This window comes from Pantherophis guttatus, chromosome 3 (genome assembly GCF_059756535.1).
Source record: "Pantherophis guttatus breed Tessera chromosome 3, ASM5975653v1, whole genome shotgun sequence".
Lineage (NCBI taxonomy): Eukaryota > Metazoa > Chordata > Lepidosauria > Squamata > Colubridae > Pantherophis > Pantherophis guttatus.
Genome location: NC_142065.1, coordinates 33,899,369 through 33,917,538, shown reverse-complemented (window position 1 = coordinate 33,917,538; position 18,170 = coordinate 33,899,369). Strand labels below are relative to the sequence as shown.

The 18,170-nt window shown below is 37.6% G+C and overlaps 1 protein-coding gene across 2 annotated transcripts in view; it reads right to left on the bottom strand.

Moving 5' to 3' along the window:
- NECAB3 (N-terminal EF-hand calcium binding protein 3) overlaps window positions 1-14,035 on the bottom strand; it is a 95,617-nt gene extending 81,582 nt beyond the window's left edge. For both annotated transcript variants that reach the window (XM_034414046.3, XM_034414045.3), the window contains exon 1: window positions 13,732-14,035. In XM_034414046.3, the coding sequence (XP_034269937.1) occupies window positions 13,732-13,848 (117 nt within the window). In that variant the 5' untranslated portion in view covers window positions 13,849-14,035. The remainder of the gene's footprint in view (window positions 1-13,731) is intronic.
- Between the last annotated feature and the right edge of the window lie 4,135 nt (window positions 14,036-18,170).

Below are 18,170 nucleotides of genomic sequence, written 5' to 3'. Positions count from 1 at the left end.
CATCTAAGGCTGACCTTACAATGTAACAATGATTAGAATATCAATTCTATGCAAAATCATATACCCAACATTGTTCCTCTTAAGTTCCTGCCCCAGATTTAAAGTCACAACTTGAGAAATTTCAGCATTCTTACACAAAATTGTATGATTCTCAGGAGCAAGATCCCGAGATCTCATAGGATTGCTTGACATTATGTTTGAACCTCAACCATGAAAAAGAGGGTAAAGCATGAAATCAGAAATCTTACACTCCTACATGTTCCTCATTTCCTCACCAATTGAATGCTTTTAGTATTTATGTTCCATCTGCACCAGCAAAAAAAAAGGTTAAAGCTCTACCATTTTTAAAAATCTGTTTAGCACTTGGATAGGAAAGCTCCTGGGAAAGCAAGAGTTCTAGGTTAAACTGAGAAACCTCAACAACATCCCAGAAGGCAACCACACAGCACTTCTGAGTTGTTACTAGGATATTAAACTTAATTTGAAGCAGGCTTTGCTTTATGTATTTCATTAATGACCCAGCTAATGCCCAAATTGAGTAATGTTGGTAAGGCAAATATCATGAGAAAATAAGACATACAACCATCTTGGAAACTAATGACAAATTGCCCTGTGTTGTGAATCTATCAAATTCAAACAACAGGCCAATTCATTATGAAGTTAGATTGCTAAAATCTGGAATTAATTCATTTCATTCTTGGCTGAAATGGCACTTGATCTCTGGTGTAAATACTGACTTCTCATGTAATGTTGCAATTCTTATTTTAGACTTTTAATATTTTTAATTAAAACTACACTTTATATTATAGGATCGATAGAGACCATCTTAAGTGTCACAGATGTTATAAGATTCATTGGCACTATGATAATGATCCCTACCCTATAACTTGGACTTCTATAAACTGTCTCCATATTCTGGTTACCATTAAAAAAATAAGCTTCCTCTCTCTTCTCCCATCCCTAGTAGGTTTCCGTTTCCTACTATGTCTATTTATACCGTCTTTCAATTTTTGTGCCCTTTAACAGCAAAGCCTCTGAACTCTGCATAATTCAATTGCTAAATAGAATGCGTTCATTGTATAATGGCATACAGGTTTTTACCAAAACATCAACGTCAAACTACCAGATTAAATCAACTGTGTCTCATTGTTATGAAGAACAGGAAGTTCTGACTTCTGATTTTTTTTCCTAATAGTACATTTTAAGAGCAGAAGATGAAACTGTAAAAACAAGTAACTCCTCTATAGAACAGTCTCTTGTAACATCTGATTTACCTGTCCCCAGCCTACCCCCATTCATTACATAAAGAACAGGATGCATTTTATATTCTGGTAATAATAGGAATAGGAACATCAGACAGAACAGGTCTGCCAATTCCTTTATCCCCTGGCAACCCTACTACCTCCTCTAAAACTTCCTGCTGCTTAGCAATAACACCTGCTGCCTGCTATAAGCCTGTTTTCTTTTGCAATGTTCGTAGTTCTTTGCAAAGAAACAAAATACATCTAGAGATAACAAATATGTCCTTCTGGGCACAGTAAGCATCATGTTCACAGTTACGGGAAAGAGTAGAAGAAGTTGCCATAGAAGTAGCCAGGTCACATAGGTTCAAGGATCTGCAAAGGGGAAAAAAAGCGACACTGGCACATTTCACCACTTTATAGATGAAGAGGTCTGTCTATGTGCAAGTGTGCATGTGAGTTTCTTCTATACAAATCTTCTTGGCAGATCTTAAAAATAAACACTGTGCCAGCTCTATTGCTGGTCTGCCAAGTTATGAATGAAAAGAATTAATTTTTAGTTATTAACTTATTAATGAATAGAAGGACTAGGTGTGACATGATATCAGTGTTCCATTATCTCAGGGGCTGCAACAAAGAAGCAGGAGACAAACTATTCTCCAAAACACATGAGGGCAGGACAAGAAGCAATGGGTGGAAACTAATCCAGAAGAGAAGCAACCTAGAACTACAGAGAAATTTCCCGACAGTTAGAACAATGAATCAGTGGGATGACTTTCCTCCAGAAGTTGTGGGTGCCCCAACACTGGAGATTTTTAAGAAGAGAGTGGGCAACCAATTGTCTGAAATGGTACAGGATTTCCTGCTTGAGTAGAGGGTTGAACTAGAATATCTCCAAGGTCCCTTCCATCTCTGTTATTCTGGTAGAGTATATGTTTTCAGTGTCAAATATTCTATATTTAATCTATGGCATCTCCAGATACAGCTGGGAAAATGCAGCTGAAATCTTTGATAGTCACCAACAGTCACTTGATAAGGCCAGGATAGAGGGATCAGCATTGACTTGATATATGGAAGTTTGATATATGGAATATGTTCTAAAAAAATCTGAAAGGTATTAAAGTCTAGCATTTGTTTGAATTTGTATCTGTTAAGCAGTATTTCTGAGTGAGGCAGAGAAGAAAAGAGGGGTATTGATAAAACTACAGATTAATTTAGATGATATTTTAGGCAAGAAAAGCCAATCTGGAAGGGGCTTCTGAAGATCTGATTCTTCTAAAAGTTTTGAATTTCCAATTTCCTTAAATTTTTACTCTTTTTTTTTTAAAAAAAGATGTCCATACTGCATAACCACAACTAGATGCCTTGAATGCAGATACAGTTCAAAATCAAGTCACTTTCAGTAATCTGGAATCTTCCAGTATCTAATGTAATGAGAATAGGTCTGCATCTGGAAGTTCTTGAAAATTTGAGATGATTTTATTTGAATATGGCAGCTCAATTTCTTACCAGGTCATAATGTCCTAATCACGTTAAACACATGCAACAAGAGTTTAGTTATTTCTCAGCAAGGCTGGCTGAACCTTTGGTAGAGTGAGGTAACTGTCTCAGGTAATTGATCTGGATATCTTGAGAAGTCAAATGATTATTTATTTTTTGGAATTTCTGCTGTGATATTTTCCTCTCAATGCGCTCAGTAATTTGGCTGACTTCGGCTACAGAGCACTCTGCCTTAGATTGGTAAGAAGTTCCTTCTGCTCTTCTACCTTAACTAAAAAAATGTTTTGCTCTGGCTCTGATTTCCAGGGCCCTTCTGGGGAAAAAAAAAACCATGGTTCTTTGGACTTTTAAATAGCTTAGTGAAACAACAGTTGTGAGATTAATTCTTTTATGTGAATCTTTTCAGGGCTAACAGCATGTGTTTCCAACATTTTTGAGCTGGTGGGTACAGTTAAAATTTTAAGAATATGTTATAGGTCCGTGACGGCTAATCCATGGCACGGGTGCCAGAGGTGGCACACAGAGCAGAGGTGGGTTGCAGCAGATTCTGACCAGTTCTGGAGAACCAGTAGTGGAAATTTTGAGTAGTTCGGAGAACCGGTAGTAAAACTGGTCCCGCCCCCATCTATTCTCTACCTCCCGAGTCCCAGCTGATAGGGAGGAAACCTTCCCCTGGAGTGGGGAGGGAAATGGAGATTTTACAGTATCCTTCCCCTGCCATGCCCACCAAACCATGCCCACCAAGCCATGCCACACATCAAGCCACGCCCACAGAACCGGTAATAAAAAATTTTGAAATCCACCACTGAACACAGAGCCCTCTCTGCTGACACGTGCATCATGGCCCCAGGTCAGATCTCCATGGTGTTTCTTTCATGAGCTTCTGTTTCCCTGGAAAACGATAAAACAGAAGCTCACGAAAGAAAAAAATCTTACCTCTTGCTGCGCCGCCGATGTTGAGATACCCTTCCTCCTGCCGGCCAGTTGGTCTTCGGGTCTCTGCTGTGCATGCGTGCATATCCTTGCATGCACGCATATCCGCGCATGCTCATGCACATGTCCATGCACGCATGCGCCCATGCATGTCCATGCATGAACACATTTACACACGCATGCACCTTTCAGTTTGGGCATGCATGTGCACGCAGTTTGGGCACTGGGTGTCTAAAATGTTCGCCATCACCGTTATAGGTTATGTTCAATTCCCCCACCATCCTTTTGGCTAGCGAGTTGTTTTCTATCAAGGCAAGTTATCTTTATTTTTTCTTTCTTTTGTTTGTTTGCTTTGGGGAGGGAGGGCAGGTGGGCCCATTTTTAAATTTTCAATCATTTTAAAACCATTATCTAAAAATGGTTTAGTGCTTCTTAAGAACATATCAGAATTCCTATTTCACAAGGTCTGTTTTCAGGAAAAGAATGAAAATGATATATTAAGCTGGTATGCAGAAAATGTATGATTTATTTTTCTGTGCAAGTATTATTTTTAAGGTAAGTACCATGTATCTAAATAATACTATTTGAATCAATAATTGTCACAATAATTGTTTTTCTCCTCTACCCAAACTGTCTTTGCAGACTTTTGAAGCAATACAAAAAGCCCACTTTACTTATCACTTATGAGAATTAATATGAGCATTACAAATAGCTACATTTCTTTCAAATCAGACTCAGCTATATAACTATTATTTGTATTCTTCCATTTCAGTATACCATAAATGTGGTATCACATTAGCATACATAAAATAGATGCAAATTTGGTATCTATCATTACTATAGATTGAATCAAACGTAAATACCGTAATAGCAAAAATTGGAAAATTCTATTTTCATATTAGTTTCCTGATGGTTCTACTAGAGTCTTCTGAAGGACTGATTTACTGCCCCACATTAAGAATTTCATGAATACAGTAGTAGGCAAAGGACTTTCATTCATTCCAGAACCTTAGTGGAGCTCTTTGGCTTTGATATTGGGCAGAGGTACTCTTGCAACTGAAATTTATTTTAACAGTTACATATTTTTTTGTTATAAAGTACTTCATATAGCAAAATCATACCATTAAGTATGAGATGTGTGTGTCTGGTGTGTGTATGTATGTATACACATGTACATAAACATGTACACATGCATGTATATTTGTATGTTTGCATGTGTGCAATAGGTTGGGTATGACCTTTCCCCATCTTCATTTAATCTAAAAAGCAGAGTTTACTTTTCTAGAATCTACCTGCTTAAGAAACAAACATAATTTGCATTATAGCGGGGATGTTAGCCAAAATTCAAGATGTTCAGCGCTAATTAGCAAGATAGTCATGTAGACTGATTAATTGCAACGAAGTAATGTGCTTCCTTTGTACAAGCTTCATTAACTAAACCAGAGTCATGCTGATGCACACTGGTGCAATTGGACAGCACTCGCATTCATCTTCCTGTCAACTCTTCCACCTTTTCCTCTCCTGCTTCACCTAGACTTGCCGTGCCAATGTCCCGTTGTATCACGTGCTGTGCAATATGGGCAAACAGGTCATTCCCTTAAAGTTGGCACTTACTCAATGATCACCTGCCCCCTTTTCTTTTATCCCTCCCCCCCATCTAGATTATTCTTAACAGATAAAAGTCAAGTTGAGCGCTGATAGCAAAGGCCATGGTAGAATCATGCTGGCCTGTCTTGGAAGAAAGTGCACAGAACCATTAAATTTATAGCTCCTTTTTCCTACAAACCCCATAGGATTATTCCTCTGCCAGCTTCAACTCTACTACCTTTAGCATTTCCTCCTATTCACAGGTATATATATGTGAGCCGCGGTGATGCAGTGGTTAGAGTGCAGTAATGCAGGCTACTTCTGCTGACTGCCATCTGCTTGCAATTTGGCAGTTCAAATCTCACCAGGCTCAAGGTTGACTCAGCCTTCCATCCTTCCGAGGTGGTTAAAATGAGGACCCAAATTGTTGGGAGCAATATGCTGACTCCGTAAACTGCTTAGAGAGGACTGTAAAGCATTATATAAATCTAAGTGCTATTGCTATAGAGCTAGATATTACCTGTAACCTGAAAGCCATGCTCCTTATGAAAAAAGAGCATTTAAAGGGAAGATGATATGGGCTACAACCTCACAATAATTTCTTTCCAAAATCTGCTCTCATGAGCTACTGTTGGCTCCAAATTTGTGGTTTCCAATAAACATTTGAGTGTCTTTCTGTACGAGACAAGTTCCCAGATTACATTATATTCTTGATCAGGACTTTGTAGCTGCCCTTTTATATAAAACATTAAGAATGTGACTTGGAACACATTTTAAAAGGAAAAGAGATGCATGCATTAAAGCATATGGCCAATATGTTTATGTTAAACAAAATACGATCCCAAACTTACTGTCACAGAGCACTCACTTGATGAAGGTTACATTCTATGTAACTTTCCATGTAAAACTATTGGACCTAAATTTAAAAATAAGTCTGCCCTGCCCTCATTCTGAATCTGTAAAAGGAAAGTAAAAAGGTACAGGTGACTATCTGTATTCTAAAAGACAAGAGCTGTACATTGTGCAAGGAGTATTATCCTCTAATCTTGATTTTGGATGATATTTTAAAATATTCTTTCAGCAATGGTTTATTTGGGTTGAATATGTGTCCATGACAGGGTCCTGAGCCTACCAGATCATCTTCCTCAGTATAAGTGAGCATGCATTAATTTGATCAAAAGTGAAATATTTAGTTAATGGGTCGGTCAAGTACCTCTAGCTAATACTGTTCCCCCCAACACTGACATGATTATTCTAGCGCATTATTTGGGTGGACTGAAGCCAGTCAATCTGTGCTGCAATTTGCTGTGAGTTCTATAACTGCAGTCACTCAAGTCCAGCAATTTGGACGATCATCCACTGATTCTCTTTGGGCAAATCCATCTTCTTAGACAAATAGAAATGGATGCCCCAGAGATCAAAGCTCTGTTTTCTATTTTCTTCCAGCTTCCCAGAGAAAGATGCCACAAAAACGCCCTTCTATGGAAGCCTTAGTAGTTTCACAGACTGCGCAGAGCCATATAGTGCTCCAAGAAGCTGATTGAACAGGATCCTTCGGAAAACTAATCTTTTGAACCCTCTCTTCTATCTCTAGAGAAATGTGTGCCTCTGAAGCTTCCCTATGCATTCAGAGCAATTTCCTTGTCAAGTAGGAGTGCATGCATTTTATTTCTTTTTATCTGTTGTTGACTCTTTCTCTCCAATTGTTGTATACAGGAAATAAATCTTCAAGGTCTTCAAGAATCCCTTTAGAGCTCTTTCTCCACTTTAATTTAAAAACCTTTTGTGTTCCCACATCCACTTTGCACAAATCCATTCTTTATCTAGCAAATTCTTCTTATGATAGCTATGCAAAACAAATTTTAAAAAACCCCACTAAAAACACAAGAACCCTAGCCAGGGCTTAAATGTTTTCTTCTGTTTGTCTTTTGTACTTCTAATTTCTACAGTGTGATTTTACTTGTTATTCTAACATGTCTTCTTGATCTTTCCAATTTAAAAGAAAATAGAAATCGTTTCCTAAATAAATTACTTGAATATATTTGTTCAATATACTAAAATCATAATTTTCTTATTTTGAATATATCCAACACACCTCCCTCCCCATATTTTTCCCCACAACAACAACCCTGTGAGGTTGGTAAGGTTCAGAGAGAGTGACTAGCCCAAGGTCACCCAGCTGGCTTTCATAGCTAAGGCAAAACCTGAATTCATTCACTCCTGCTTTCTAGCCTGATGCCTTAACCACTAGACCAAACTGGTTCTGTTTTATATTATAATCTTTTTAACTATTGATAAATGGCTAAAATAGATTAATAAAGCCATATTAGGAGAGGCTGTCATCTTTGAAGAATATTCCCATCTACTTTGTAGCATCTAACTAATCTCAGTAAATGACCCCAAAATTAAGTGTGCTTGGACTTCTTTTGAACTTAGATAATCACTATAAGAAATTTCAGAGCTATAGATTAGAATTAAGAAGACATCCTGGAAGGAAGCACACTGTATCTGTTTTACTGCCAAGAAAACATCATGGAAATGGATATGAATTCAGCAGCATTTGAATTTTCCTTGTGATAACATACAACATGATAACATGAAATAGCTTCTGGACCTTTCTAAAAACAAATTGTCCACAAAAAAAAGTTTTCCCATTCCAAGGAAAATTCACATATACAGCTAGTGAATTTCCCTTCTCCATAACTTCTATGTAGGAGAGTGCAAACATTTGGAAACACACCTCTTATAAGCCCTAAAATCATCATAAACTCTCTGCTATTCTATTAATTTTCATCCCGCTTATACTTTTGCCTCAACAAAGGAGCTATGTATAACCCCATTATCATTAATTATCTTGTTATCTTACAAACATCACCATGGAGAGAATGGATTAATTAGTCCTAATCCAAGAGACAATATCCCTCTGGTAGCCATTACTATCTCTTCAGTTTTAGATAATAAAATAGCCTAACTCTCTGTTGATATACTGTATTGGACTGAAACTCCCAAAAGTCCCAACCCAAAATAAATCTCATTATGGCTTAGTACAATGCATTCTCACAGTCACTATGACAAGAAAAGTTAAAAGGCTGGTTAACCTATTTTCTTGCCCATCTCTAGGCATCCTAATTTAAATCCTTCATTGGTCTAGCTACTCTGTTTCTGATTAAGTGAACTGCAGCTCATTAAAAAGAAAGAGAAAGAAAAAAAGAAGAAAAGAAAGAAAAGAAAAAAACTTTTTAAATAACATTTGTTGGTCTGAAATGGTACAACGAGATTCCTTCAGTTTTTTTAGCCACCATAGACTTACATGGCTCCCCTTCCATTATGTCAATGAAGATCATTCTTTCTCATAGATAATTTAAAGAGCTTTCTATAGAAATTGTCTTCCATTTTAAAAAAATACTCAGTTATTTCCATTTGACTCAACAGCATACCTTTATTCATCACTGATGCTTCAGTGTGTTTTGTTAATTTTATTTATTAATGGTTTGTTATTGTTTTAATTTGTATATGAACTTTTTGTTAGTTTATTTATATTACGTTTTTGCAAGATCTTTCTATACCATAGAAAATATAACTTTGAGATATTGAAATTTTTGTATTTGAGCTAATACTTAAATTACTTTAATTTTTAAATGCCATATATTTTTAAATTCTTTAAATCTTTTTAAATACCTTCTGTCCCTAAATGCTACATCAACTACTATATTAACAGTTACTAATAACCACTACTTTACTTCTGCTTCTAGCCAAGTAAGATAATTTAATGTGTTTTACAAGAATATGTCTATGTATTCAGATAACTTACTTCTATTTACGTTTGTATAGAATTATACACTCATTTTCCAATCCTGACATTTCTAGAATATGAAACTGCTCAATAGGGACCATTTGCTATACATCTAAAAATGTTTAGCTTAAATTTTGTTGCAATGGGATACTGCTTGGTGAAATAATAATTATTTATTAAGTAGCTTATTGTACTGTTGCCTCTTTTATCTGTGGGTGCATATAGTTCCTAATAGTATGTTATTATGCTTCCTTAAAATTATTTTCTTTTTAAAATTGAGCCATTTCTTAAGTTCTTTCCAATAGATATTGCCTAGTATTTATGGTCATAGGCAACTTTTAAATCACTTATATGAAAGAAGAAACTATTCTATGCACTTTCTCAAAGAGAAATCTGTGTTTAATTTTCTCCAAATACCAAAATCTGATATACTTGCTTCAATGGGTAGCAACATTTTTGCAACTGATACCTCTTGATTATAAAGTTAAATCAGTCTCTAAAAGAGAGAGATTCTAAAATAAAACTGGCAATTCTTCACAGCATTGATGCAACTAGAGTAAAATGTCTGACTTTTACCAGCTTTGCATTTATGTAGTTATAGGCTTTAAGCTATTACCTGTACCATGGAATCAAACACAAAAAACTGATTCCCGCTTGTACTCACAAGTAGGGAAGATACTGTACTAACAAAAGTTTGGAACTGTCAGAATCACTACATTCTTGTAATTCTTAAAAGTATAATGCTAGAACTTTTCCCTTGGAAAGCAATTCCGGTTGTATACAGGAAGCGTAACTCCAAGATAAATATGCACCAAATTTCAAGCCTACATTTATTTATATAGAAAAATGTCTTAAGTGTTTGAAACATAATAATTTAACAATGCAGTGATAAATTGAACAACTTAGCTGCAAATGTATTTGTCAAATGTTCACCATATTTTTTAAAAAATATGAGTGCAGAAGAATTTTAAAGCTTACATCTTTTATCTTATTTTATTAGGAGCTTAAAATTAAACACCTAGCAAAAAGTATTTTTTTCACCCTAGGCAAAGCTCACAGGCGTCCAACTAATAATTATCACTAACTGATGAAAGAATGAGCTCTTATTTTAACATTTTAACTCCCATCTAAAGTTACAATATGGCATATTAAAGGAAGAGAAAATGGAGGGTGCCACCATGTTCTTCTCATCCAATTTGTGATACTTCCCCATTAAAGTTCTCTGGTGAAATTTTTACCAGCTTTGGCTAAACATCCACACAATTACAGAATTCTGATTCTGGATGGAACTGTAAATGAATTCATGCAAATTTTAATAAAAGTTGATCTTTTCAGAAATGTCTACTCGATCATGAATGTCGAGGATAAAACAGGCTAGGAGAAAAGTTTGGGGAAATACAGGCAGACTCTTCTATATCTGGGCTAGGAAAAGAAGCCATCCTTACACTATTATGGAGCAAATGTATCAACTGCATAAAAGCCTTTTACTTCATTATTCATTTTATCATACATGACAACTACAGGTAGTCCTCAATTTACAACCACAATTGAGCCCAAGACGGTTGTTAAGTGGGTTTTGCCCCATTTTATGATCTTTCTTGTCACAGTTAAGTGAATTACTGCAGTTATTAAGTTAAATACATGCCAGTTGCCATGTGTCCAAATTTTGATCACATGACTAGTGATGCTGCAATGGTCGTAAGTATGAAAAATGGTCATAAGTAAAGGTGGTATCAGCAGGTTCTGACCAGTTCTGGAGAACCAGTAGCGGAAATTTTGAGTAGTTCGGAGAACCGGTAAGTACCACCTCTGACTGCCCCCACCTCCCTCTATTCTCTGCCTCCCGAGTCCCAGCTGATCAGGAATGGGGATTTTGCAGTAACCTCCCCCTGCCACGCCCACCAAGCCACGCCCACCAAGCCACGCCCACAGAACCAGTAGTAAAAAAAATTGAATCCCACCACTGGTGTAAGTCACTTTCTTCAGTGCCATTTTAACTTTGAATGGTCACTAAATGAATGGTTGTAAATTGAGGATTACCTGTATTATTTCTGTATGTATCTTACAGTTTTGTAACCTGCAGATTCTGGGCAACACACAAGCATAGAAACATCATCAATGATGATGATGATGATGATGATGATGATGATGATGATGATGATGATATAAAGAGTACATAACTAAAACACATTACATTATTTTCCCAAATAGTATTTCAGACTTGAAAGCATCGTACAGAACAACAATTGCTATTACTTGGTGATTTGTAGTTGTTCAGTTTTTACGTTTATCGTAATGCACATTTTTATTCTTTCCAAACTATTGGAATGAAATTGTGTAAAAGAGGTTGTCCATCTGTCTGCCCGTCACAGGAATTAAGCCAGCAAAAGAAAGACAATCTCTGAAAATGGCAAGGGAAGGGGGGTGGGAATCTGGTTGGCAGCTGTAAGAAAAACATTCTTCTGCATTTCTTGGAAGCGGGGCTGCATCTTAAGATTGCTGCTGCTATTTCCTCTTCTTCTTAGTCACATGATCTAGATTGGGGTGTCCAACCTTGGCCACTTTAAGACTTGTGGACTTCAACTCTCAGATATCCCCACTCAGCCTCTGTAGATGCCATCATCTTCATGCTAAATTTGTCATCTTGTGGACCTCAATTCCCAAAATTCCCTAGCCACGCTTGCCATGCCATGCCATGCTGGCTGAGGAATTCTGGGAATTGAAGTCCACAGATCTTAAAGTGGCTGAGATTAGACAGCCTTGATCTAGAGTAAAGTGTAGACAACCTGCTCTGTCCTTCCCAGTGCACACCTACCCACAGCGTGCACAGATACAGTATATGAATAGAGTAAAAACATAAACTCTCATATATTCTAACACTTTGTATGATCACTGCAGGTAAAGATGTTGGAAAGAATTCAGAAGCCATACTTTGCAGGCTTTCCCTAGCTTGATACTATAAACCTAGATTAGCATTTGTAACCAAAAAGTGATTTACAAATACTAGGAATACAGCATCTTGGTTATTTATCACATAAAGCACTTCCAACATTTGGAAAGCTTTACGAAGTCTTTATTGCCTTTTCTGTGCCAGCAGTTCTAGGGATGAAAGAGCTCACAGAAATGATCATAAAATGTGCAGAAAAAAAAAACTGGCCAACATCTGAGATGGAACCTCAAGGCAACACAGATTTGTGTGCCAGAAACTTCCAGAACGAAAGGAATTTTAATGTATTAATTATCTGCAGTGGTTGAGGTAATTCTAGTCTTGAAAATTAAACCTTATAGGCCCTTCTCTCCCTTAAATGGTCTAAAATTTGGAATGTCAGCCCTTAGAAAGGCCATTCTTTCACTGACAATGAAATGTGTTTTATTCTTAAATGAAGACAGGAAACTTTGTGAAGTGGCACCTTGCACCTTTGTCGTAAGCTCCCTGCCTTGCTCACTTCTGATATAGTCTGAATCCTACTAGTCTCTTTCTTCATCCTTCATTCATATAACATATGATTTAGTCCTTGGGTACATTCAGTGACTCCCCAATACACAAACACAATTTGCTACTGATAATTGTATAATTTTATAGTAATTAGTGCTTCCTCTTCTTGTTTATCTCCTGAAAAAAAAGTTCTCATTTAGCTAATTAAAAACTACTAGGTTAAAAAAAAATACATCTCAATCTATTGCAGTTTATATCAGGTGTTAACAAGTGCATGTTTTTATTATATCCAGACAAATATTAACATTCTTCAAAATGCTTCAAAATTCTTTGCTGCAACATGGCTATGCCTACAAGGAGTCATGCCATGATTTCTTTGGATCTACATTGCCTATAATGCTGATACCTGGTGGAAAGCTGATATCCTTGATAGATTTTGGACTTCAACTCATCATCTCCAGCCAACAGATGTTGGGAGTTCTCTAAAACATCTGGATTTTCTAACTTTTGTATAAGTAGATATAATGCTTTATTAATTTACATATTTTGGTTGCTGTAATTGCAATCCCACTTGTCAAAAATGAAACCTGAATACTTCATGACTTTCTATCAACGTCTATCCATTTTCTCTTATTAATCACATTTATTAATACTGGGCTACAGCATAAAAGAAAATGCATAAATCTGATTTTATTTAGCATTTCTATTTTAAAACTAGGGTCAGAAAGAAATATAAATTAGTTTCAGGACAATGAGGGGCAAAAATGAATGGAGCTGAAATATTTCAGGAGGACAGACCTAAAAGACACAGAGCACTCATAGTCCCATTTTAGGAAGGAAAGCCCTCCTATCAACCACCAGTTACTCAAAATCATAGACTATATTTATAGGGAAGATGGGAACTAAGTTCTTTTTCCTCCCTTTTTTAACATTCAATTTCTGACTTTCCTGGCTTGTAATCTCTGTGCTGTGTATACAGATACACATTTCGCTGCAAAAGTATAGAATGGAGAGTTTCTAAGCAGAAATGTAAGAGTTTTGTTTGCTTTCTTTCTTGATGCTTAATAAGTTCTTTTAAAAAAATCAAGTTTTATGCTACAACATTTCAGAAAACTCAAATGGGAACTACTGGGGAGAAGAACGTCAGGTCAAATATACATATATACAGATATTGTTGACAGCCCAAGCTAAAACCACTCTATGAACAAAATATAGAAAGCATGCACTATGCAACTACTTACATCGTGAAAAATTGCTAATCCCTTGTCATAGTGCTGCGGGGTCTCTGTAGCTTTCATGTGGTAAGCATGTTTGGCAGAGAGCAAACACATTGTCAGCATCTCTGTACATGCCATCATCTTCGTGCTACAGATTTGTCAACTCTTTCACACTGACACTGATCTTTCTGATCTCTCTCCTCCTCCAGAAAGTTGCCTGGCCCCACTGGTTGCCCTGGATTCAGTGATGGTTAGCCGCTGAAGCTGCTGTGCAAGAGCTGGAAACAGCAACTAACTGAACACTGAAGAGATGCTCTTGCCAGCCTCCAGGCAACTTTCAGCGTATGCTTAAAACCCCTCCCCTAGATTGTGCTGATTGGTCAGGATTTCTGACGGGCAAGTTTCCTCTTAGAATCTCATCATCACTCTGGAGCAGCAGTCTCGGCAAGAGATTCCTCCTTAGAGAGAGGAGGGTTTAGTGTAAGGATTTACAGGCTGAGCTTCTGTTTGCTGCAATGGACCTATGCCCATATACACCAATCGGCTGGAAAAGTATTGAAGAGGAAAAGATTAGGAGAAGAACAATTTATGCAGCAGATATAAATACACCAGATAAAAGAGGAAAGACTGAATAAGCTGAGCATGAAAGAAAATTAAGGGTGCTGCACCAAGAGATTCATAGACACAAAAGGATGACAAAGGCAAGAAGTGGGAAGGGGGAAATAACAGATGTGCAACCAACTTGTGTTGATGATGCTAATTACTATGTCCTGAACAGTTACTTCCTAATATGTCTGATAAGGCTATTTGTGCAAAGATCAATTTATGCAGCTGGATAATGTGTCCTATTGGCCAAATTTGAGACAGGGAATGCCACATGGGGCATATCTAGGACTAATGCAGGTAACCTAAATATATCTTTTCTATCCAACAAAGCATTATGTGAACTCTTCGACTGACCAAACCCATGAAGAGCAATGAGGTATGCATGTGTTCAATGTTGATATCCATCTGATGTTTTTCTTTTCTTCTAACTCATAAGTTAAATTTTATTAGTTTATTATAGTTTTATTTCTTTTTTGTTTCCTGTCGTTGTTTTTACCCTGAATAAAAAGAACCACGTTATGAATAGTAATGTGTATACAACATACGCACATCCTATTTTAATCATAAAAATAGTAAGAAAGGGATTTCCTACTCACGGAATAACCCACAAATGGTTAAACTATCTTGGAACATTTCCAAGATCAGTACTATAGATAAAATAAAAACAGTCCTTCAAGTCTGCTTAGAAGTATGAAATCCTTTTATTTTGCATTATACAGTATAGTCCTTCTGAGATAACTGTACCTAACGGAAAGAAAGGAAGACAAAATGCTTTACTAGATGGACATATTTTTTTTACTGTATAGCAGAGACTCTGCATCAACACTTCACACTTTTCACAGTTCTTCCAGTATATTTTGTCACTACAGCAAGTCTATGGACTGGGTTCAGACATTCATGGGGATGGTTTCCCTAATGCCATGATGGTGAACCTATGGCACATGTGCCAGAGGTGGCACGCAGAGCCCTCTCTGTAGGCATGCATGCCATCTCAGCTACTCTTCTGATTTCTGGCGTGCACATGTGTGCCAGCCAGCTGATCTTTGCGCATGCTGGAGCCCCAGAAACCAGAAGACCAGGTGACTGGTGCGCATATGCACATGGCCAGCTGGTCTTCGGATTTCTGGGGCTCCGGCATGCACGAAGACCAGTTGGCCGGGTCACATGTGCATGCCAGAAACCAGAAGATGAGCTCTTTGAGCTTCTTGGGTTCTGGCGCATGCACGTTCTGGTTTGGGCACTCACTGCCGAAAAGGTTCGCTATCACTGCCCTAATGTGTACCTGCTTTATCTCACACCCAGAATAAATGCCTTGTTTTTAACATGTTTTTATGACCATAGTCCCAACTCTACCCAGTCACTTACTCAGTCCTGTCAATCTTTGAAGGGTTAGTAAATATCACTTAGCACAGAATTTGTCAAACTTCACTTTCTATTGCAGAGATAAGGCCATTTAATCAATAATGCCAGAAGAAAAACAGCCTAAAAAATTATATCCTGTGGAAGATGCAAAAACCTTAGGGACTATGAGCATCTGTGTTTGCCAGGAAGTTGCCCTTATAAGCAAACATTTGCTTTTGGGTGAGCTTTGAAGTTCATTCTTGGAGACAATGCCTTCTGAAATACAGTCTAAGTTCTTTTGGTCATCTAAGAGTATGAGATAAGTGTGCTGTTTTTATATTCTTTCATTGCTGAGACTGCCAATAATATATCAAACCAACATGGCATGTCTGAGTGAGCGGGAGTTTTGTTCTTTCTCCAGATTCGTAGCTGAGAATAAATATTTTTATTACATAAAATCGGGATAGCAGTCAGTAGCGATCAAGAATGCAGATGTGATTCCAGTGAACTGTAGATGGAATTCCAGAGTTGAACCAAGTTCCTAGTGAGATGGCGTGCTGCCCAATGAAAAGTGTAGGCTTAATAACCATGCGTAAGGACTACTTTATTTTGATTCCTTTATGGAAACATGGGTTGGACTCAGTTATATGACCTCTTCCAACTGCATGATTCTGTGATGCTACAGTTACCTTTAAGAAATTCCTATCTTAAGTCAAGATGGCAAACGCATATAATACTCCTTTCTCATCCTCTTTTTCCGCACAACAGCCAGTGCAGTGCTTGGGATAAGAGAGACTGACTGGCCCAAAGTCACCCAGCCAGCTTTTATGCCTAAGGTGGGAGTAGATTCACGGTCACCTGGTTCTAGGCTAGCACCAGTGGTGGGTTGCTCCTGGTTCAGTCCAGTTCTATAGAACTGGTAGTAAAACCGGTGGGAGGCTCCGCCCACCCACCACGATGTCATCATGGGTGATCTGCACATGCACTCCCACTGGGAACTGGTAGTAAGTGGAACCCACCCCTAGCTAGCACCTTTACCACTACAACAAACTTGGACTCAAATTACACTCATTTCTCTCTCAGCCTTTTTATAATGCATCAATTAGTCAAATTCTGGCAGGTTCCTTATGATGTAAATCAAAGTGAGATGGTGATTTAAACTACTTTAAATATATTTCTGACTGAACAGCTAATGCCCTGACATCAGAGAGCATGATTATTTAACCAGTAATGTAGAGAAAACAAAAATATTTCACCACCAGGGGGCCTGGCTGTTACTTACAAATTCCAATAAAACTGGAATATTCAATATTTTGTATTTCTGGAAGCATCTAACCCAGTGTCTCTCAACCTTGGTAGCTTGAAGATGGGTGGCTGGGGGATTCTGGGAGTTGAAGTCCACCCATCTTCAAGCTTCCAAGGTTGAGAAACACTGATCTAAACAGATTTATGTGTATCAATCAGATCCTTCCCCAAACTCGATATTCTGGAAATAGTCAAAGCTGCCTGAAAGGAACAACCACTGGGAGTTAGGTCATTGTCAGTATAAAATTATATTGACAACTGTCAATATAAAATGACCTTGCAAGTCTGAAAGTGCAGTTCTTCCTCTCCACCCACCCACCCTTCCACTGGCCTTGACAGCCTGGAATATTAGAGGGGGTCCCTTCTGAGTCTCTTACCATGTCCACTATGCAATTGCAGGCTGTACTGGCTCCTATCTGGCCATTCTCTTGCCATCATTTCTGGGCCCAGTCTCCCAAGGTCTTTCCATCATTCCATCACACCTCTAGATGTTTAAAATTTCTGAATTGCTTGTGGCTCAGTGGCTAAGATGCTGAGCTTGTCGATTGAAAGGTTGGCAGTTCGGCAGTTCGAATCTCTACTGCCGCATAACGGGGTAAGCTCCCGTTACTTGTCCCAGCTTCTGCCAACCTAGCAGTTTGAAAGGACATAAAAAATGCAAGTAGAAAAATAGGGACCACCTTTTATGGGAAGGTAACAGCGTTGTTGGCCACATGATCACGGAAACGTCTTCGGACAGTTCTAGCTCTTTGGCTTTGAAACGGAGATGAGCACCATCCCCTAGAGTCAAGAACAACTAGCACATATGTGCGAGGGAAACCTTTACCTTTACCTTTACCTTTAGGGAAGGCTGTAGTAAAGTATTACTACTCAGGGATGAATTATATCTCCAAAATGTCTTTGTTAATTTTATGCCACTTTATGTGCTAGCAAAGGAGGGCCATAATGTTATCTAATTTAAATGTTATCTAATTCTGGGTTTTATTTAATTGACCAAACTAAGTAATAATTTTAATTAGCAATTTTATGATGTTTGTGTGTCTATATTTTTCTTGACTGTACACCGCCTTGAGTCCTATGGGAGAAAGGCGGTATAGAAATATAATAAATAAATAAATAAATAAATAAATAAATAAATAAATAAATAAATAAATAAATAAATAAATAAATAAATAATATGTAGGGATAGCCAAATTCAAGTCCATCCTCAG